Source organism: Penicillium cataractarum (genome assembly GCF_028827025.1).
Source record: "Penicillium cataractarum strain IBT 29864 chromosome Unknown utg000009l, whole genome shotgun sequence".
Lineage (NCBI taxonomy): Eukaryota > Fungi > Ascomycota > Eurotiomycetes > Eurotiales > Aspergillaceae > Penicillium > Penicillium cataractarum.
In genome coordinates, this window is record NW_026622745.1 from 1,336,819 (window position 1) to 1,358,111 (window position 21,293).

General features: G+C 47.9%; 8 protein-coding genes across 8 annotated transcripts; 4 read left to right on the forward strand and 4 right to left on the reverse strand.

Annotated features, from left to right (window-relative positions):
• Nucleotides 1-2,238: 2,238 nt before the first annotated feature.
• On the forward strand, nucleotides 2,239-3,676 carry N7496_011089 (uncharacterized protein; the record flags this gene model as incomplete). Its single annotated transcript, XM_056704002.1, has 6 exons — nucleotides 2,239-2,415; nucleotides 2,470-2,506; nucleotides 2,565-2,641; nucleotides 2,721-3,100; nucleotides 3,158-3,231; nucleotides 3,291-3,676. The coding sequence occupies 6 exons, from the start codon at nucleotides 2,239-2,241 to the stop codon at nucleotides 3,674-3,676; spliced, it is 1,131 nt and encodes a 376-aa protein (XP_056549962.1).
• Nucleotides 3,677-3,870: 194 nt separating this feature from the next.
• On the reverse strand, nucleotides 3,871-5,597 carry N7496_011090 (putative MFS transporter; the record flags this gene model as incomplete). The annotated part of the gene is made up of 4 exons (XM_056704003.1): nucleotides 3,871-3,894; nucleotides 3,969-4,068; nucleotides 4,139-4,503; nucleotides 4,635-5,597. 4 exons carry the CDS (start codon nucleotides 5,595-5,597, stop codon nucleotides 3,871-3,873), a joined length of 1,452 nt encoding a protein of 483 aa, XP_056549963.1.
• A 1,069-nt stretch (nucleotides 5,598-6,666) lies between these two features.
• Nucleotides 6,667-7,797, forward strand: N7496_011091 (uncharacterized protein; the record flags this gene model as incomplete). Its single annotated transcript, XM_056704004.1, has 1 exon — nucleotides 6,667-7,797. The coding sequence occupies one exon, from the start codon at nucleotides 6,667-6,669 to the stop codon at nucleotides 7,795-7,797; it is 1,131 nt and encodes a 376-aa protein (XP_056549964.1).
• Nucleotides 7,798-8,424: 627 nt separating this feature from the next.
• On the forward strand, nucleotides 8,425-9,266 carry N7496_011092 (uncharacterized protein; the record flags this gene model as incomplete). Its single annotated transcript, XM_056704005.1, has 2 exons — nucleotides 8,425-9,048; nucleotides 9,114-9,266. 2 exons carry the CDS (start codon nucleotides 8,425-8,427, stop codon nucleotides 9,264-9,266), a joined length of 777 nt encoding a protein of 258 aa, XP_056549965.1.
• A 744-nt stretch (nucleotides 9,267-10,010) lies between these two features.
• Nucleotides 10,011-11,924, reverse strand: N7496_011093 (WD40 repeat domain-containing protein; the record flags this gene model as incomplete). Its single annotated transcript, XM_056704006.1, has 2 exons — nucleotides 10,011-11,388; nucleotides 11,620-11,924. The coding sequence occupies 2 exons, from the start codon at nucleotides 11,922-11,924 to the stop codon at nucleotides 10,011-10,013; spliced, it is 1,683 nt and encodes a 560-aa protein (XP_056549966.1).
• An 803-nt stretch (nucleotides 11,925-12,727) lies between these two features.
• Nucleotides 12,728-13,921, reverse strand: N7496_011094 (uncharacterized protein; the record flags this gene model as incomplete). Its single annotated transcript, XM_056704007.1, has 1 exon — nucleotides 12,728-13,921. One exon carries the CDS (start codon nucleotides 13,919-13,921, stop codon nucleotides 12,728-12,730), a length of 1,194 nt encoding a protein of 397 aa, XP_056549967.1.
• A 2,654-nt stretch (nucleotides 13,922-16,575) lies between these two features.
• Nucleotides 16,576-18,392, forward strand: N7496_011095 (uncharacterized protein; the record flags this gene model as incomplete). Its single annotated transcript, XM_056704008.1, has 2 exons — nucleotides 16,576-16,982; nucleotides 17,093-18,392. The coding sequence occupies 2 exons, from the start codon at nucleotides 16,576-16,578 to the stop codon at nucleotides 18,390-18,392; spliced, it is 1,707 nt and encodes a 568-aa protein (XP_056549968.1).
• A 1,844-nt stretch (nucleotides 18,393-20,236) lies between these two features.
• On the reverse strand, nucleotides 20,237-21,237 carry N7496_011096 (uncharacterized protein; the record flags this gene model as incomplete). Its single annotated transcript, XM_056704009.1, has 4 exons — nucleotides 20,237-20,415; nucleotides 20,467-20,809; nucleotides 20,872-20,976; nucleotides 21,034-21,237. 4 exons carry the CDS (start codon nucleotides 21,235-21,237, stop codon nucleotides 20,237-20,239), a joined length of 831 nt encoding a protein of 276 aa, XP_056549969.1.
• Nucleotides 21,238-21,293: the final 56 nt, after the last annotated feature.

Genomic DNA, 21,293 nt, shown 5'->3' on the forward strand with positions numbered 1-21,293 from the left:
GAGCACCCGGAGCACCCACAAACACAATCTAGCTGTATAGATAGTTTCTTCTTGGAATAATAATATGAGCCAAATTATCACTGACCTGGACATATCCCTTTCAAGCATCTTCTCCAGTCCCCCCCAACCCTAGGACAAGCACATGATGATGCGACAGTGCAGATCCAACACTCTACGGTTGTGGCTGGATCAAATCCTGCAGGTCCTTCACTTTCGAACCTACACATTCCGTAGTTCTGAGAATGATCGGGACCGTTGATTCCAGTCTCACAACGGCAGCCCGACCCAGAGTACCGGAGTGAAGAATATGACAAGGTTGGAATGTCGGCTGGTGCAGAGGCCGTTGTACAAAAATGCGGCCCAAGGTCAGGTTTCCTCGTCAGGTTTCCTCATCAGAGGGAAACACGTATCCTCATCAGAGGGAAACACGTATCCTCATCACTTCTAATAGTCCACGAATAATATGACTCTATCCAAATTTGAGCCCCCAAATTACCCCGAGAAATTGAGAATACGATTCCAGTACGAACGTTCCAGACCCGACAGATCAGTTGGAAAACAAGTGGGGACGGGGCCTGAAAATGGATCCCACTCCAAGCTAAACTTGCTTCTCTACTTCTCGAGACTTTGAGAAATTCCATCGAGGGACAAGCATATGCGTAGTCTCGGCTAATCTGAAACCGAGATTCCGGTAAGTATTCGACTCTTCCCCGCACCCGGAGCGGGTGAATATGTTCCATTCTTGGGTTCATCAAGCTTGAGAGGATAACAAGGATGACTTTTAGGATAAATGACTAGAACTAGTGCCGGTGTGATCGACGATCTCGATCTGCAGCTAGCGATTAGCCTGTCAATGCATCGAGAAATCAAGAGATCGACCATTCCCCAATATTTAGCACCCTTTACCCTACTAATATTGGCAAAATTGAAACAATCGTTTGTCCATCGACACAAAGGGTTGATGAAAATCCGACCGTTGTAATGTATGACGCGTGCCAAGCACAAACCACGATATTCCCCGAAACCAAGATAGACCACCAAGGCTCCGCACCGCACATGGCAAAGAATGTACGGACCAGTACTATCCTCGGTGCCTTCTCTAGACAAAAAGTGCGAGTATAGCCAACTCGCTCGTACTGAAGACGTGGACCCGCGTGCATCCTTTTCGGAACGAGCCTAGCAAAAATGACCCTCCATGCCGGGCTGGTTCCCCCACCTCCCGGTGCCATAAATTGCAGCTGGGAGGCGGAGGATTCCCAAAAAAGATATACTACCGGCGGGGTAGAAGTATGAACGAGTCAGCAAGGCTGCTGCTACTGCCTGTCCGTCTCTTCCTCCACCACCACCTCATCCGGACCGCGGAATCGCGGTCTCGGGACGAAATAGGGTTCTCCCAATATTCGTGGGAGACAAGCATCTCCGCGGAGCTAGGGTGGTGGCTAGCCGATTAATGAGGGAAATCTACCGTCTGGGGAAACATCGGCACTTCGTTGGAAAGTAAAAAGCCGGCGATTTATATGGATAGTCCCCACAAGGGCGAAAGGACGCACGTCCATTGGAGTATATCCCAGATGGAAGCATTCTAGAAGGAGGGGTTGAGCTACTAAATCCGGCGATGAGGGCTAGCTTCTATTAATCCAGACAATCTTTGGTGGACGACTGTATCGTTGGAGGATTCGTGGAGCAATGAGATCATCTATGCATGTCATCGTCCCGGCGATCCGGGAACTGGGTCAACCTTATCGTGGTGGGCCAATCATATCCAACGGGAAATTAACCCTCCCCACCATTGAAAGGTCGACTACGATCCAGGATCCATGGGAGTAGAGTGCTCTTCAAGCCGGGCAGGTTGTGCGCCATGCACGTACGAGGAGCGCAGCAGAGAATCCGAAATTCCGTGACTCAACGGCCCTCCGTGGGACAGTCCCCGGTCCCCGGGAAAAATGGCGGAGATTAGTTACCCCATTCGTCAAGGTAGAGTTTTGTGAATCCCATAATTCGGGATAAAGATGTGTTCGGAGGGGGTCCGGTCCCAAGAATATGCCAAGTGATAAACTTTCCCTGGTTGTATGGCGGCGAAGATCTTCCGAGTGGACATGCACCCGGCTGTTAAAATAAACGAGTATACCCTGGCTCGATCGTCGTGTTTTGTGATTTCTGGTCAATGGACACCGGCAGTCTTAGCCCAATGTGGGAGCTCACTTGCTTATCGATGGTGTCTCGTTCCCTTACATTATCATGGGCGAGGAACAACAGGTGAACTACTCGTCGCCGTCGGACGGGGGCGAGGCATTGATTATCGTCTGTGTGGTGTTGTCCGTGGTGCAGATCGTCTTTGTGGCGGCGCGGTTTTATACGCGCTATATGCAGCGCATGAGATGTGGACTCGATGACTATGTCATGCTACTTGCTTTGGTGAGGAATTTCCGGACACAGTGTGATGCTCGATACTAATCTTTCTCTAATTAGGCTGGAAGCTTGGCAAAGGCAATCCTATATATCGTCTGTAAGTACTATTACGGATCTCCATGATCACCGAACATCGAAAGCTGACAGACTGCCAGTGGTCGAGCTCGCAGGACTCGGATATCATCTCAAGGAATTAAGCAACCCGAAAGAGAAAGTAGCTCTCGTCCGCAAGGTATCTTCATCCAATTCCCTCCAGGACCCATCCCTCTATCCCCCTCTATACGTGTCTCGCAATACTAACACAACTACAGTTCTTCTTCGTCCTCGAACTTCTCGACTTCCCCCTCTGTATAACCCCCGCCAAAATCTCCCTCCTCCTCTTCTACATTCGGATCTTCTGCATCCGCAAATTCCAGATCCTCGTCTACCTTGTAGGATCTCTCGTCCTAGCCATCGGCATCACAGTCTTCTTCCAAACAATTTTCCAATGCTCACCGGTCTCCTATGGGTGGAGTACACCCGTCAGCCATGGGACGTGCATTGATCAAACTTTATTCTATCGGTATATTTCGCCTTTTAATGTCTTGACGGGTATTTTGATTCTTCTTCTGCCGTTGCCGTTGGTGTGGAAGTTGCAGGCACCAAAGGCGCAGAAGGTAGCGCTGACTGTGGTGTTTTTGTTGGGTGGACTGTGAGTATTTCCTGTCTGCGAACGATATTAGATATGAAGTGCTGACTTGTTCAATAGCGGAACTGTAGCGAGTATCCTCCGAATGGTGATCTACATGCTCAATTCCCCTACACAATTGAGCGATGTAACCTGTACGGCTCCCCCACCTCCATTTAGACCATACCTCCACTGATTCTAACACATAAAGCAGGGTTCTCTATAAAACTCGGCATCCTCACCGTCGTCGAAGGTGCAGCTATAATAATCGCCTCTTGCCTCGTAACAATCTGGCCCCTCGTCATCCGACTCACCCCCCAACGCCTCCTCTCCGCTCTATCCGGGTCTACACCCCCACCCCGAGAGAGCCACCAATGCTGGTACATGCCCACACGCCGACAAACGAAAAGCGAAGCTGGACTCGCAAATTCTAGAGCTATTAGTACACCGCGAGAACCTGGGAGTGCGTGGTATAGTTCACGTTCCTCGTTTGAGGATTTAGAAGATCAGAGATGGTGGAGTTATGAGGAAGGGGATGAGATTAGGCCTTGTGGGGCTGCTTTCGTGTCTTTTAGAACAAAAGTTGAGAGTCATCAATAATAGAATATTGATTTATGGATCAGTACTATCTGATTGATTAGAGCATGGGAGATAAGAATCGTAGTACTGATATTAGGCCCGAAGTTTGGGCAAACGCAAACGCAAACGCAAAGTCATCATCTCGTTACTCATACATCAACGGCCACTTGTGTCGGGAGTGGACCGTTTTTGGAGAAGGGAGGGGCCGACCACCTCTAATAGGTGTATCGGAAGGACGGCTGGAATAGTAAGTTAGCATATCGACTTTTAAACTTCCCTCCACGAGAGACCAAGTGAGATAGGCGTGACGTACCACGTGCTCAATTACACGTTGCTGGAATTTCTGCTGCAAGTTCACCTTGTAGAAATACAAGGTGAACACGCCCACGATCGCCATCAGTAGGATTTGGGATCTATCATCGTAGAGCAACTCAGTATCAATGTCCCCACACTATCTTCACAGACGAATCAGAATCTACTTACCCTACCGACACCCAAACTGCCGTCTGGTACAGCGGAGCTTCCACCTGACGGACAATGTAACTGCCCGCCACGCCTCCCAGGCCATTGAAGGCGCTAACCATTGCCGCCGTGACAGCCCGCTTCCACTGGCCCACCACGTTGTTGGCCTGATATGCGTTCAACGCCGCCCAGTTGGAGACGTACGCCCCGGTCGCCAGGAAGGTGCCGATGTATCGAACGGTTACCCGGGTGGACTGGGGCAGTCCGAACATGAAAAAGCCGATCAGGATGCAGAGGGCGTTGAACACGATGAACGGACCGCGTAGGCGGAATTTGTCAGCGGCCAGAGAGGTGATGAGGACGGGGATCGCGGCGTAATAGTAGGGCTAGAAGATATATACGTTAGCGGCCTCGATTGTAGGGCATCCGGGACAAACAACGACATAAGCAACGACATCATCGTGGAAGATTAGGACGGGGCGAAACTTAAAACGAACAACCAACTCTTGACACTTACCGGAACCGACAGCAGTATTGCCTTGTTCGGAGAGAACCCCATACCACCTTCCAGGATGATTGGCAGGAAATATGACAGCGCCGTCGACACCAGGTTCAACAGGAAGAACATGCACGCAAAGCCATAGATCTTGACATCCTTGAAGCAGTCCAAGATCCGGCCCCAGGAGAAAGGCTCTACCTGGAGATCCGCACGATCATCCTGAATTCTTGCCGCAGCGATATGAGACTCCCGCTTGGTCAGGAACTTGAAGCTGCGCTCAGAGTACTCGGGGAAATCGACCATCCACCAATACGTGACGATGCCCAAGACGCAAGTGATCAAACCTTGAACGAGGTACATCCACCGCCAACCCGCAAGCCCGGCTTTGCCATTCAGATGGTTCAGACCGAAATTGAGCAGGTTACCGGTAGCCAGCACCGAAACCTCGGCAGCCTGCAGAAAGGCGAATCGGAGCTGTTGCTCCTCACGCATGTACCACGTGCTGATCATGTATGTCATGCCCGGGTAGATACCCGACATGGCAATACCCAGCAGCACACGCAGGGCAATCATCTGGCGCCAGGTATGAATGAACGCGGTGCAGAGGGTCAACAAGCCGAAGAAGAACGTGATGGCAGCGAACCACAGACGGGGACCGACGAAGCGCACGGCAAGGGTGCAGGGCAACTGGAAGACGACGCTGGCAATGGTGAAGATGAAAATGGACACTGAGAAGCGTGAGCCCTGGTCCAGGTCCAGATCAGTCAGCATGGTTGTGACAGCTGCCGAAGAGAGGATGCCCGAGTCGAGCAGGTTGAGGCTGCACAGCAGGCCGGCGATGGTGCAGAGGCGCCAGTCGGTTTTCCAACGCACTCGTTTCTCCATGGCGGCCCAGTCGTGCACGACTTGTCTACGAATGCCGGGTGGCATGGAGGCGTAGTGGATGGGCCCAATGATGGCCTCGACAGGACGGTTCTCCATTTCGAAATTGACTTGGAGAGATGGCTTGGTTTGATGGGAGTGGGTGTATGTGCAGGTGTTTGAGATGGAGGTCTGAATGGAACGGTGGGAGAATTGGGTGAAGAATGATGAGTGGAAGGTTGATGGTCGGAGGTTTCACGGAAGGTGCGTGTTGATACAGATGACGCGACCTGGGACGCGCTGGTTATCGCAGACTGACTATCGCGGTTCTCTTTTTTTCTCTCGTGTTTTCCTCGTCTGCATGTGAGCAAACCGAAGGCATTCGAACCGGGCCGAAAACGTGCCGAATTCATTTCTGTCAGCTCCTGCAGGTCAGTTTTAGTGGCCAATGAAGCAGGACTGATCTACTGTTCTCTCAAAACGATCCATGCTAATTTTCGTTTTGTGTTTACATCGTGGGATATATTTAGTAGCTCAAGGCGTTTAATTTGTCTAGCGAATTGCACCTGCAAAAAATATACTTTAAGAAAGTGTTCATGGGTGAGTGTTATTTGATATGATACTAGAGTCTACCCGATCGAGTCGGTGTGGAGAGGAGCCCAACAGAAATATACATAAACCCATAGTCTCTCATAGAGTGTTTAAGGTTGCTGGGTACTTGCCACATGGGACCACATGGTAGGGTCACATTCCGCATGGCTGGATGCAACACTACGGAGTAAAACATAAGTAGAATACTGAGATAGGAGAAATGTAAACTCCATAGTTCCAAGGGACCGATCATAAACATGATCTATCCACTGTACCTTAATCTGTTGATCTGGCTACCTCTGATTGGTGTACAACCCCCGGATAAAGCTTTGTCCCCCCCCCCCCCCCCCAATCTACAGCAGTCACCTGCAAGATAACTCAGCTTAGGTAAGTCACCTGCCCCACGCCTTCGGTCGAATGGAGCCCGCATCCACTTTGGGCCAATTTGGATCGGTTGCTGCTGCAGAGCTCCCACGGCTCTGGGGAAAATAATGGCCCTCCTCTGTTTCTTCTTCCACACTCCCTCTCTCTCCTCCTGACACCTCTCTAACACTCACCCCTCCTACTCTATTCTATCTGACAATCACCTCCTCCGATCATGGTCGAACTCATCAACCCTCCAGACCCACGAACTCTTCTCCCTCCACTCCTCGCCTGCCTCCCCACAGCCTTTGTCTCTCCACGCCCTCCACCAGCTCTCCTCCCCCTCCTCTCTCCTATTCTCCGCCAGCGTATTCAAATCCTTACCTCAGTCTCCACTTCCTCCTCAGACTCGTGGCTTCGCCTTCTCTGCTGGGACGCCACCAAGGCAGAGCGTGTGCAAAGCATCGTCGATGATGCGACCTTCGAGCCACACCCGGTCTCTGGCGAGATTGAGCTTCCCACCGAGATCCCGGTGACCTACAAACGCATCGATGACGAGACACTACGTGCCCAGGTACTCCTGCCCGAGTACAGATTGACCGTCGTCTACCTCTGGTGTCCGGACGACGAACAAGGCGGTGGCCGTGGCTGGCGTGTGGCGGAACTACTTCCGCGCGAGGGCCCCGCCGAAGACGAGAGCTCGTGGTCCTCCTCGATCGGCGAGGCCAATGATCAGGCCAAGGAGAAGCTTCTCGCTGATGCTCTGGACGACGGGGCCGAGACGCAGCCCGTGGACAATCGCCTAGCCGAGGACGATGACGATGACGACGATTACTGGGCTCAGTATGATGCGACGCCGGGTAACAAGACCCCCGCCCCTCGCGCGGGTTCTTCAAACAACCAGCCCTCGGGTCTCTCCGAGGCATCCTACTTCTCACAGTACGGTAACGTCCAACCCGCCATGGATAACCATGACCCGGAAGAAGAGCAACCCGAGGTTGGCCCGTCCTCGCTGAACGGCGACATGCTCGCGAGCCTGCTGCGGCGTCAAGTGAACGGCCTCGATGACACCGCACCTCGCACAAACGGCTACGCAGCCGGCGAAGTCCCCAGCGACGCAGCTGCCCGCTCCCTCAGCCACCCACGCCCGGCATCCGCCTCGTCCGGTAGCTCCGATGCCGTGGCCAAGCTGGAGCAGGAAGCCGAGAGCCAGAGTACTTACGAAATAGGCGTGAAGCAGCACATCTGCACCAGCATCAAAAGCTTGTTCCGACTGGCCAAGGCGACTGGAATGTCGCGGGTCGATTTCCAAAGCATGGTGCGGACGGAGTTGGAGCTGCTGGATGTGACGGATGTCGATGATTGAACGTGATTTAATTTTGCTTGCATCTTCTTGCGTGATACCCATGAGCCTATGAGATTTAGCTTGTGATGAGATCGGAGACGGGGAATGGACTGTATAGTGATTTCGGAACGGAGATTCAGTGATAGATTGACGCATGCTGCATAATGCATTGCATCTGGGGGTTTGGTGTATTGCTGCTTTTTCTTTTCTTGATGCATAATCTTCATGTGACTTGGCTTTTCGGTTTCGAGGTATGTTGTTTGACTTGCTTATTGATACGCTTTGCATAGTGGAATTTAATATTACACATTTGAATGATTCTTTCTCTAGCCCCTCGTTATAAGTCAGTATTAGTCTCTACGGTTCGTGACAGACTTAGCCGTAAGCATGACTCGCCAGCCTTTTCCCAAGTAAGAAAGAGCAGAACCAACAGTACTGGTTGACTAGTAGAAAATCAATGTTTTCGTGGGGTGCTGTATGCTATGCTTACGATAATAGCGACCTACCAATCGAAACGAGCGATGACTCATGGTGGTAATCAACCTAAAAAGGGGGAGAGGGGCTAATCTCTAACGTCGATACTCCATACAATATATACGTGATCTTTATCCGCGAAACCCCGCAACTTTACTTTCATTTATCTTGACCATGACTGCCAGCATATCAAACGAGGCATTCTCAGCCGCACACCAAGTCCTATCATCTCCACCCCTCCTAGAATGCATCTTCACATGGGTTTCCAACGACGTCTACGGCAGCTGGCCCGTCCCCGAACTCCTTAAACCCCCATCAAAGGAGAACCCCAATCTACACGACGACGATGAAGACGACGAGCCAGAAGCCTGGATCGAAATTAGCGGGGTATTACTCCGCTGCGCTATAGTCAACAAAACATGGTTCCGCGAAGCAATCCGTATCCTCTGGCGAAACTGGGAAGAACGAATACTCTACAGCTCAGGGATAACAGAGACATTTTCCAAAATCGACCACAGCCAGCGACAATTCTATGCAAATTTGATTCATCGTGCCGAGGTAGTCGTTATCGGTGATTGGCAGTTGGGTCAGTTAGCTCGGACTGTTTTTCAGGATATTACGTTTTCGAATTTGGAGAGCGTTCAGTTTACTGTACCGGGGCATGGGAATGATAGTGAGGTTCCGATATTTCGGGCGCCGAAGTTAAAGACGTTGTTGATTGATCCGGAGTTTGATTCGATGCCTATTAGTTATTCCGTGCATCAGGATCAGTGGAGGGGGGTTTTTAAGATTATTACGGTGAGTTTTGGTTAATTGCTAGTGTCTTTATGGTTTACCTTTGCTAAACTGCAGGTCTGGTGCAGGACCGCTTTCCTGATATCGAGAACCTTGAGTTTGTGGATCAGGCTAAGGTTTGGCCGGGGGAGATTCAGAAGCTTAGGGATGGGCTGCCATGTCTGAAAAGCTTTAATGTGACGGGGGTGGCGGAGAGTACAGTTGTAGGACCTGGACTTTGATTCGGGTATTTCATCTTGTATGTACCTCACAACCAGTTGAATCTCTTGCCGTGTCAGTATTGCTTGTTCTTGCTGCTGGAAGCTTTTCAATAACTGGGGAGCGAAGCGGAGTAATATGTTGTCAAACTTGAGGCCTTCGCCATCTTTACAGGTAAGAACTAGGGCTTTACCACCATACGGGCTATATGAAGATCAGGGCCATAAGAGAGATGCATATCCAGATAGATGATGATTTTAGTTTATTTAATGGCGCTTTGGGTTTTGGTTGAAATAAATGCGTTTAAAAACCCTGCGTAGTCGTATGATGCCTTAGTACGTGCCTACTCTCCAGAGGGTCTCTAGTGTGTCCCTACTAATGGGCAGAGTAATTCTGACAGGGTATTTCCGGCATAGAGTTGGGACGCACTGTTCTTTGTCGCCTGCGCTCTTCAGCAGGCCCTACTTTGACTTATTTCCTCTTAAGCGAAGTCTCTTAGTTTCTGCCTTCCAAGTGATCCTCACTCTTGAAATGAGCTAGCTGAAAATAATCCGTTATCAACGACTTTTCATATTACCACTTCCAGGTTCTAGGATACTCTACGTACAAATTAATGACCATCAAATTTCCATACTTCATATAATTGGAAACTTGGATCTTTCTAATGGCTCGATCGATCACATTCGATTCAATGTTCACTTGCGCTGTGAAGACCACCTGTGTACGACGATATCGATAGGGCGTCTTGAAAATGAATAGTATGTACTCTAATCAAACCACGCTTTACCCATACTCGTGGTGTCCCAGATCTTGATAGAACAGTCCTCGGACCCCGATGCCAAACATTTGCCATCTGGCGAAAATGAAACGGACTCTGGTATATCACGATGACCTTTAAGAATCATTTTGAAAGGTTTATCATCCATGCCCGAGATTGTGATTGGAGATCCCGAGTCATTCGAGGCAAATGCCAAATAAGCATTATCAGGCGAGAAGGAAACCGAAGTCACTCCACCATAGTCATCGTCATCAAGTGCCTTGTGGGGAAAACAATGCAGCTCATTACCTGTTTTCACATCCGAGATTATGACAGCTCTCTTCAATATCCTATCTGGAGGCATGTATGCTGCATAACCCACGGCCAGACGGGTACTGCAACTTGAATTTGAGGGTGAGAAAGAGACTGAGGTCGCCTGAACATTTTCAGATCCTATTTCCCGGAATGGGAACCAACTTCCATCCAAAGACTTCCATAAATTGACAGTTCCGTTGTCCGAACACGATGCCAAAAGTACACCATCGGGTGAAATAGCCACCGCATTGGCGCCCTCACTGCGGGCTTCAAGGATATGAAGACATTCACCACTCACCGCATCCCAGATTCTAACTTCGTCTGACCCTGATACCAAGTGGGGACCATTAGATGCGACAGCCGTTATTCCAGTATCGCTATGCCAGGGTTTGAGGATTTTCGAGCACTCTCCGCTTTCCACCTGCCAGATTCTGATCGTATTATCTTCCGAGCCCGATGCCACACGAGTGTCCTTGCCATTCAGAAAACATAGAGATCTCACACTGGACAAGTGTCCTTTAAGGTCATGGAGACAGGAGCCGTTATTTGAATCCCAAATTTTGACAGTTCCATCAGATGAGCCTGACACTAGTCGGGTGCTGTCAGGTGAGAAGCAGACTGAATTAATGGGCTTCGCATTCTTGATCGTCCTTACACAGCGTCCAGTACGCCAGGCTTTGACCGTGGTGTCATCTGATCCTGATACCACATAATTTCCATAAGGCGAGGAGGAAATCGTTCTGATCCAATCGTTATGGCCATTGAAAGTGTGAATACATTTCGCGTTTGAAGGATCCCCGGCATCCCAAACCTTGACAGTTTTGTCGCGTGAAGCCGATGCCAGAAGAGTTTTGTTTTCCTGGAAAATGAACGTTATTGAAAAGACCCAGTCTTTATGTCCAGGAAGTGTGGCTAAACACTTGGCAGTGTTTACATCCCATATCTTGATTGTATGGTCCATCGAACATGAGGCGATACGATTGGTGTCATCTGGGAAGAATGCCATCGAGTAGACGCGCTCGGTATGCCCTTCCAGTATCTTTTCACAACTGCCATCTTTGACATCCCATATCCTAATAGTTTTATCATCCGAACCTGATAAGATACGAGATCTGCCAAGTCCTCCAGAATCATCAGAGTCACCAGAGTCACCAGAGTCACCAGGGAAGAAAGAGACAAAGTGTATCGGTCCGGTATGCCCTCTGAGTCGGGATTGACAGGTATAGTCTTCTAAGTCCCAGACCCTGATTGAATTTTTCTCGCTTGATGCCAGATATCTGCCATCGGTTGAAAAAGAGACCGACAAGACTTCACTGGAGCTTTCAAGTGTTCTCAGACAAGCACCTTTCTCTGCATCCCAAATCTTCACAGTTCCATCATCCGAGCCTGAAGCCACTTTGTCGCCTTTGGGTGAGAAGGCAACCGAGTTGACTCCATAGCCATGACCTTTCAAGATCTTGAGGCATGAGCCGCTGTTTGTATCCCATATTCTGATGCGCGTATCATCAGAGCCGGATACCATGTGAGCGCCATCAGGTGAGATAGCAACCGATTTCACGCTTGCGACGTGGCCATCAAACGTTTGCGTATTGTCCGGGTCTGGCGCCATTTGAAATGACCTCGATTTGTCGATTCGAGAAATTGTGCGAGTTGTGGTGAAAGTGTTTCGAGGATTATGCGTCACGCTTTTATTGTAGGATGCAGTTTTTCAAAAATTCATTATCTTATACATAGTACTGACACAAACTACACATGCCCGAGTCGAGATTCTGATATCATCATCGTTTGTGTCATAGGGAATCGGTCACCGTCATACATAAATGTATGATACAAACAATCTATCAAGGTAGACCAGAAAGGCTAAAAGCCATATCCATTACATCATTATATCGACATCAATGAAACTTGAATTTGTCCGGCAAGACATGAGGCTGCGGATCCCTCGTCTGACTACTATCAGAAAATGTGGGTATTATCCCCAAGATTTGAAACGATCGGGACTCGCACATTCAAATTCAAATACGTACTACGTAGTGAGATCATTTTGCTTCTCGAGGATGAGTAATATGCATGTTCATAGCTCTTGAGACAGTGATATATCCAATTATCTGAATCTTCAAGATCCCAGGGCTCCAAAGCCGTGCATGCACACATTGCTGCTTAGAGCTGTGAGCCACTCTCTCGGATACATGTATGATAGGGTACAGAACATTGATTGTGACGAGAAACGCTGGCTACTAGTAGCAATGCTCTACTGCTAGTAGGCCGCACTTTCAAAGACATACTTGTAAATCAAATATATGCATTGGTGCATGTCTCGAAATAACAAGATGGAAGGTGTACAGATTTGCTGGCAATTTCAAAACATTTGAAACCCCTGATCAAGTGGGCAATTGATCGTTAGTAAATGGTTTAAATGACCAAAGTTGAGTTCGTTACGGTAACCTCCGGTGTTTGAAGTGTGGGATCAATTGTCCCATTTCCAGGCTCGAGCATTTGGCCAGTCAGTTTCCTCTCAGTTTCCGAAATAACAAGGTTAAGAACAGACCGCACGTGAGCAGATAACATGCTGTCTGATAGAGGTTCGCCAATGATAGTTTGGTTCCCAGCTTGAGTAACAGTCTTTGCAACATTGGTGACAACTTTGTTGAGCAGAGCACGCACTTTGGCTGGAGTGTCACCCTCAGGTGCCTGGATTTTTATAGTTTGGCTCTGACCAGCGACTCCAAGATGCAGTATCTTGTAGGTAGGATAATTCTTCTCGAACTCTGCTTTCAATTTATCCCGGGAGTTTCTGGCAAGTGAGATTGTTCTCCAGTCTACCTGGCAAGTGACAACCCATCTCGGCCCAACACTCGCCATTTCAACATCCTGCGCGACAAAAAAGTCCTTTTTCATCTCCTTTCGATGTTCGGCGTCGAATGCCTGGGTAGTGGTCTTGGTGACTCGCACAGCCCCGTGCCATGCTTGGTCGTCGCATGCTGATCCCTCGCTGCGCTTACCCAACGGAATGGAATAGTATGCATGAGTGCCGGAAATTGTGCACCCATCACCCCCAATTTTAAAGGTCGGCATTTTGATAGCAACGCCGTCGATTTCGCTAGCTTCGGGGATACCAGGAGCATCTGCGAAGATTGCAGCACATATGTGGTGAGACACATCCTCCATGCTCCCGCTGCTTGTTTTCAATTCCGTGGGGATGTTGTTTTCTGCCAAAAATTTTCCCATATCTCTATACATCTCGGGAGTTGCGGCGCCATCCAAGGTGACACCCGGGTTGGTCCACAATCCAGAGAGAATAGCGCTTTCTTGGGAGCCGTTTGGGGGCATTGGCGGTGGTTGTTCTCCACCTTGCTGTGCCGCCTTTTCAAGATTTGTGGTTGCTTTCTTGAAGCCGTTGACCAAATTTTCTCCGCAATCACAGTCCTCTTCAGAAATATCCGTATTTTCCACAATGACATAGCCCTCAGTGGTCACTGTTCCAGGGAATTTACCTTTGGCAACAGTTCCAACGGTCTCCAGAACGCCATTGATAAGACCAGAATTGGATACAAGCCAGCTTGCTGCGTTGCCAACACCGTTAAGTATAGAACTAAACCAGGCCATGTCGAGAAGAGTAAATGGGAAAGGAAAACCGGATCTGGTAAAGAGGTAATGGGAGAGATATACAAAATGAGCACTTGAGGAAGTGACATCTAGAGAGTGCTTTATCTGCCGCTTCTACTTATGTTTGTTCGATTTCGGACTTCAGAGGGACCCAAGGTTCCAGAACGTACTTTTGCTAACCTCCAGGTTGTGGTTGTCATTCACTTTCATTTAAATCATGAGCCTGCTTTCGATGTTTCTACCAAGCTCAGCCTACAGTACATGATTCACCAACCAGCTGTATACAGTCATTCTCGAAATCGCCTTGACCAATACACTCTTTGACTATCCTTTGTGGCCCCGCTTCCAAGCCTTTAGCGCGGATCATCTATTAGGCTGAACGCATCAAATGGAGGGCCCCACGTTTGAACGTCACATTACAAGCGCAGGCAGATCACACCGGACCGCAACCTAATGTAGTGGGCCCAATATATGATCTGCGCTAAAAGCTTGGTACTGGGGCCAGGAAAGATAGTCAACGAGTGTACTGGTCATGGCAATTTCGAGAATGACTGTACTCTATGATTCATACACTGAATGTTATTCAATAAACTTCGGAAATCCGAGTCACAATGCATTAAGATTTGATTTGCCACCGTAGAAATATGGATGTCTGGACGACAAGCTCTCGAGCGAAGAGACCGCAAATTTATGAGGATCTCACTGATTGACAATTGCGGAGTTTTCTTTCGAACAAACATGTTATGCCCAAGGCCTATAATATTACGTTGCCAATTGGAGGATAGGATGCACTTCATTCTAAGCTGTAGTATAAAATTGAGCCGCTAATTCCGTACTTACGAAATATCCACCTGGTGACCCGATGAGCTGTATACCCCGAAATGCATTGTAGTAAGCTTCCAGATGCATTAACTAGTTTATAATCTTTTGCAAATGCATGTCCCCTGATTGCCCATACAATTGGGGTTCAAGCTCTTTATCACCTCCCAAGCAATAATTCTTCTGCCAACATTCTTCATCGTAATCATATTGGAAGATCGCACCTGCCTGAGATGTCGGTACGGGTCCTCTCCAGTGTAGTCTCGCAGCTGCCCAACAGGCACACCTGATATTTGTTTCGTGGGTTGTCTGTCTCTTGTCACTGTGGAAGCCTTTAATCAAATCAGAAACAGTTGAGTTGTTTTCTTTGATCGTTGCCTTTTCGTCAACGAGAAGCTCCTGTTTGCAATTGAATCTGTCATATTTCATAACCGGCGTTATTCCATGCGAAATCAGAAAGTCCTTGAATTTGTTGGAGTTTGCGAGCTTCCGTAGAAAACAGACTGATTCAATTGATGCACGTGCAGAGTCCCAGAACTCATCAAGCTGCTTTGGTTCCTCAGTAGCCATGAAACAAGAAATCTATAGAAATGGTTAAAAACCCCGTACAAACTACCACTACCCTTGTACTCACTTCCTCAAATAGATTTGCAAGGTCGTTAGCTTTTTTATATAGCTTGTTGGTATTGTATTCGCTGGTGAAGCCATTGTCGTCGAGAAACTTCGCTGCCTTGTGAATATCGGATGAAGTGGGTGAAAGCACCTTGGGTACTTGGCCGAGTCCGTTGACAAACTTGATAAAGTTATCATAATCGCATTTGCCACTATTGCTGCAGCCAGCTGCGATAGACTTTGGTCGATCATTGTGGATTTTTGCATCAGCTAAATAGGCATAATAGTAGAACACGCGTTCGTAACCGCCGTAGAGACCGTAAGCATTGACAGATGATAGGACACAAATCATAAAAGTAGTACACGTCAAATTGAATAGAATCATGATATACATCTTGGAAGCTCAATCTGGTACTATATGTTATTGAACTTTGCTAATAGACGTGTATGAAGGCTTCGAATTCTTACCTGGGATTTTCCTTTGGCTCTGTCTCTGAATACTTGAATTGGCGCAGTTTGATGGATTGGGGGTTTCGTTCCATGAAAATTCTCATTGACTTATCTATACTCTAGAGTGGGTAGAGATATTCCATGATTGCACAGGACGTAGATATTAACGTCATCCATATGAGATATCCAACATTTTTAACCTTTCCACCCTTAGTTCGAGTAATTCCGTTATTCTACCTAGGTAGTAAGTACCATGGCTCTGCTAAGGCCGGCCCGAAAACACAAAAAAGCGATCAGAAGGGTAGAAGCCGTTTTCGTTATCAACTGGAAACCGGCCAGTGAGTTCCCCGCCCCAAACTAAAGAATCCACGCGCAATCTGCTCGAAGTGGGGTTTCAATATTGCAACTTGGGTCCACCTGCAAAAGTACAGTCCACATAGATGGGATAGAATCCCCGATGGCATGATACCATTGACTGAAGCTAAGATTACAGCAAAACACTCTGCTAGAAGGTTCAATTACACGAAATAGGTAGTACTTACATTGAGATCGGATTAATTGAATTCTACATTATCTATATGATCTCATTGCCACCATATGTAGATCTGATCTACCTTCGGGTAGTGCCCAATCGGTGGGGTAATTCAAAGTCTCACTGACTTAAATTGACTTGCCTCCAAGACTAAGAATTCATTTTTCCGTCTATAAGTCCTAAGTCCTATTTAATTATTACTAAAACGTTGGTCCTTTCCGGTGCTACGCTCTCGTCAGAAATGGCCGAATCTCCTTTTATACCCCCCCCAGACCCGAAACATCCTCGATGGCTTCTGGACCTTCTAAACTGGCAGGTGGTCCCGTACAAAGAAGTTGCGTCCCAAGTTCAGAATAATGGTTACGGTATCATTTCGTACACATGGGGCATGTGGGCAGACTTTGACACCCCAGTTAAAAATCCGCCCACGTACCGTGTCGAAGGAAAGACAACAGATCTTCCTTGGCAGATTCCTACCGTGGCCGGGCTTGACCTTGCACACGCGCGCAAAATCTTGGATAGCTGTCTGAGAACGCAATACGTCTGGTGGGATTGGATGTGCGTTCCCCAAGGACAGTCAAACCGGAGGATTACATTACCAGACGAAAAGCTCAAGTCAGTGAAGGGTGATGAAATTTCAAAGCAGTTGTATGTTCCACTATATCAGTCTGACAATATATTCACACTGACAGAATCAAATTTTCAAGGAAAATATATCAAGGCGCCAGAAAAAGTCTAATCTGGTTGCATCGTACGAGATGGCACGAGGCCGATTCCCTCAGACTGCAAACATACTTGAAGGAAGGCATTGGGCAGGAGACCTTTGAGGAAGTTCTTTGCGATCTCCATATATCACTTCGGCTCATCCAGGAGCAAGAACCGTGGCTTACCTCCGGCTGGACTTTACAAGAGGGTGTCCTTCTACAAGACTCATTGCTTAGGGATTACTCTGGCGAAAGTCTCCCTTGCGATTTTATACCCTCATCGGACGCTGCAGTAAAACACTTGTCGCTTCCTGTTACAGGCCTCGCCGATGACATTGCCAAGGCATTCCTCATGTATAGTGAGGGGTGGACTACCTCTCAGGGCATGCCACAGGGAGTCGCGGAGAAAGTCAAACAAGCGATTGATTATCTCGGCACGAACAATGACGATAGTCAAGCAAAGTATGAACGTGCAGCTACATTTTTTACCGACTTGATACGCTCTGGCCTAGTTTGTTACTGGTCAGGAAACCCAATGGTGCTCTATATTCTTTCGGGTGCAGCGAGCAGGAGGTTTACAATGCCAGAAGACAGATGCTGGGCTCTATTAGGAGCACTGGAGCTCCAGCTGGACAATGGCAGGATGCCCTGGTACGATTATAACCTCAACAGGACACCCGAAGAAAGAGCAACGCATCTACGGGCAGTCAAAACAGCATTCTTCATACCCCTACTGAGGAGATACCAGTGGGAACTCTTTCTTGTGCCCAGAGTTGAAGACCCCACTTATCACACTCTGTCATGGCCTGAAAAGGTCGTCCACGGCGGAGTCATGCCCCTGAGCCTTTTCTTCATCAAAGATATCTACACAGACCTACCTATTCTGGAGTATATTGAGGCAACGGATGAAATTATCTCTCGATCAAAATCATCCGGATGCACACCAAACCCGACTGAAATGAAATATGTTCAGTTGACTGAGGATGTTTTTGTCAGGCGTTATAAGCAAAGGCGATTGGATCCCAGTGAACCAATTCGTCCGCGTGGCACGATTGAGGTGGATCAAATCAGGCGAGAGGAGAGGAGCGGACTCATATACCTCCCGGTAATGGACATTCCAGTCCCTGATGCGTCACGGCTGGGTCTTGAAAATAGTTGGGATAACGTGGAGCACGGGAAACGGTGTGTTGAAATTCAACTTGCTGATCAAGGTGAGAATTGTGGATATTTTAGAGGGATTGTAGACCTCTGGGGAACTTCGAATGCGTTCGAGGCGATCGGGTACGGCGAATTCAAGTTCCAGAGCAAACGGAAGAGCTCCGCAAAGCAAGCCGGGCGGTGCGTAATGGCATAGGTCAATACTCAGGGAAACTTTGAAGCATTTGAGGCTTCGAAGAGGATTGCCGGATAGCAGATGGTGGGCTGCATCGAAACTGTAGTCGCGTACATCTTTTAAAGAACTAGTAGAAAGATGATACAAAGAGAGTAAAAATGTTAAGAACGCATCAAATTTCGAGAAAACTCAAATGAATTTGGACCAGCTTCATGAGAAAATCCAGTTCTCTTGAAAATACCGTCCTTTATGCTGCTTGTCAAAAAAGTTAGTTGTCAACTGGTGTAGTCCATTAGGAGCAGCCGTGATTGCTGCAGCTCTAGGCACTTTGGATTGGAGCAGGTAATTTTTGGTCGAATCCTTCTGGCTATGGACCCAAGTACTCACCCAAAGGTCTACAGTTTGGAGTCAGCCAACTGGCGTCGAAGATAGTCTAGCAGCTTTAACTGTCTGAAGTCTGGATTTACTCCAGAACACTTATTTCAATCTTTCGATTTCTGTCTTTCTTATTATATCCCATAGGCCTACTATCAACATTTCGCAGGTCAATGATGATCGCTGTCATATCCCATAGACTAGACCTGCAAGTGGTTACTTTTGCCTCACTACTTTGATCGCAAATACACTAATCCCCAAAAAGGAAAGTCAGGCCACTACTACTTTCCTAGAAAATTACGATACTGGATCAGGAGCAGAGTAAAATTACTTCTATTGGCCGGGAACCATGTGAGACTCATATCCATAAATATACTCTGTAGGTGAATGAAATGCGATTTTATGGATGGCAAGACCTTGTTTTTACGTAACGTAGAAAAGAATCCCATTATCATTGGCGATTATTTATCCATAGCGAAGCTAGAAGTTAAACCGAGGCCAGGCAGGGAAGTTAAAATGAAACTGGAAGAATAAGAATCAGGAACTTCGGTACTTGGTATATCCTCTGTTTGCGCAAGCTGGCGACTAGTGCAAGAGATGTTGTTCCTTTCGAGGAACAGTGCGAACAAGTTCTTCAAATAGTTGAAATACCCGAAGAGCTGCGCCCAGAGATCAAAGCGCCAAGTCTTTGCAGAACAGCATCCTGTGCTGTATTTGGAATGGATCAGTGGCAAACCGTTAGCAATCTGGAATTCTCAATTTCCAATCTTTAAACTGCATAGGCTTCTTCTGGACGACCATGCAGAGTTTCTGATGCAACTATGAACTGTACCTGCACCCTCCAACGTGGCCCAGGAAAGAAGTTGTCTATACTCTGTCTGGCTTACGGAAAGTCTGGATCGAGATCTTCGGCGAACTCTCGGCGGTACCGCGAGGTGGGCCAATGCTATTGTCTACCTGATCATGCGGTCCCTGATCCCAGATTATGCTGCTGAGTATGATTCGTGGATTGAAGGAGGATTAATAACAACAAACAACGGCGGAACGGAGCTTAGAATCGGGATCAGCAGGTCAGGTGATCCTCCATGTAGTCAAGCACGAATTTAGATTAAGTGATTGATGTGGAAAAGTTATGGCAGGAGGCTACTGGACGTATAATGCTCGCCTGGCTTCGTCTTGAATGATTCCCTTGGAAACGGTTCGACTTGCGATGGGCGCTAGGGACAATTTACAAAAATTGCACCAGGACAGAAGCAGGTCAGTCCATTTATCAATGGAATCAGAGAACGCAACACTAACCCTTCATTATTACGGTATCAATTGGCTAACAGACGAAGTGGGGAGGGGAGATTAATCTGCTTGTTGCGCTTAAACTTCGGGCTTGGTCAAACTGAAAGGGCCCTCTTCAATGAAGCTTTGGCTTTGCAGCAAAAATTTTGAATGAGCCTTGAACCTGGTCAGCATTGTATTTTGTGCTTCATTTCAGTTTGTCACAGCTCACCAGTCCAAAGGTTAAAATCAACATCCGCCAACATATTTGTCACTTTCGATTCATTAGTCGCTGCATTGCCGCAACATGAGCTCTTCGATGGTGCGTCTTCCGCATCTTCTTTCTGCCCCATTTCCTTGTACAGATTCAGGTCGCTGTTGGTATTGAGAATCAACACGTCTGTAAAATCGACATGAGTATTCAGTCACGCAAAGAATATAGTCCGGGTACCTTGAAATCCCGCTTCCTTCAGATATTTTTCATAATCACCAACCTGGCTAGCCCCAGCGATGCAGCCAACATAAAGAGAGAGATCTTGTCGAATCTCCAGCGGCAGCTCTTGTTTTGCCAGGATGTCGCTAATTGCAACCCTACCGCCAGGCTTCAGCAGACGAAATATCTCGTGAAAGACGAGAGGCTTCTCGGGCTCCGGTACTAGGTTCACCACACAGTTACTGATGATGCAGTCAACTGTAGATGATGGTAACGGGATAGATGTGATGAACGCCTCGATAAAGGAAGCATTCGTTGTTCCGGCATTTTTTGCGTTCCGACGAGCCAATTCCAGCATGTCCTGCATTGAAAGTTCAGAGAGAAGAAATAATGCTGGTCATAGAGGGGATTGTCACTACGTACCTTCGTCATATCAATTCCAATGGCCTTTCCTTCTGTGCCAACTTTCTTCGCGGCTAGTAAAACATCGATACCTCCGCCACTGCCTAAATCAACTACCGTCTCGCCCTGTTTTTAATGTTAAGACGAAGTCAATTTTACAACTTATAGTCGTGTGTATCGTACCAGGCTGATGTTAGCCGTTGCTAATGGGTTTCCACAACTAACACCAAGATTGGCATTGTCGGGAAGAGAGCGTAAATCCTCGAGATCATATCCAAATGCCGTTGCCACCTTCCGTTCGTAGCTCTTCTGGTCATCAGAGTTGGCCTGATTCGCAACACTAGCATATCGTTCCTGCACAGAGCGATACGTATCTTCTGAATTCATGGTGTGGGAATGTGTGCCGTAAAAGCAGATTGGTGGAATTCCGTGAATAAGGCAAG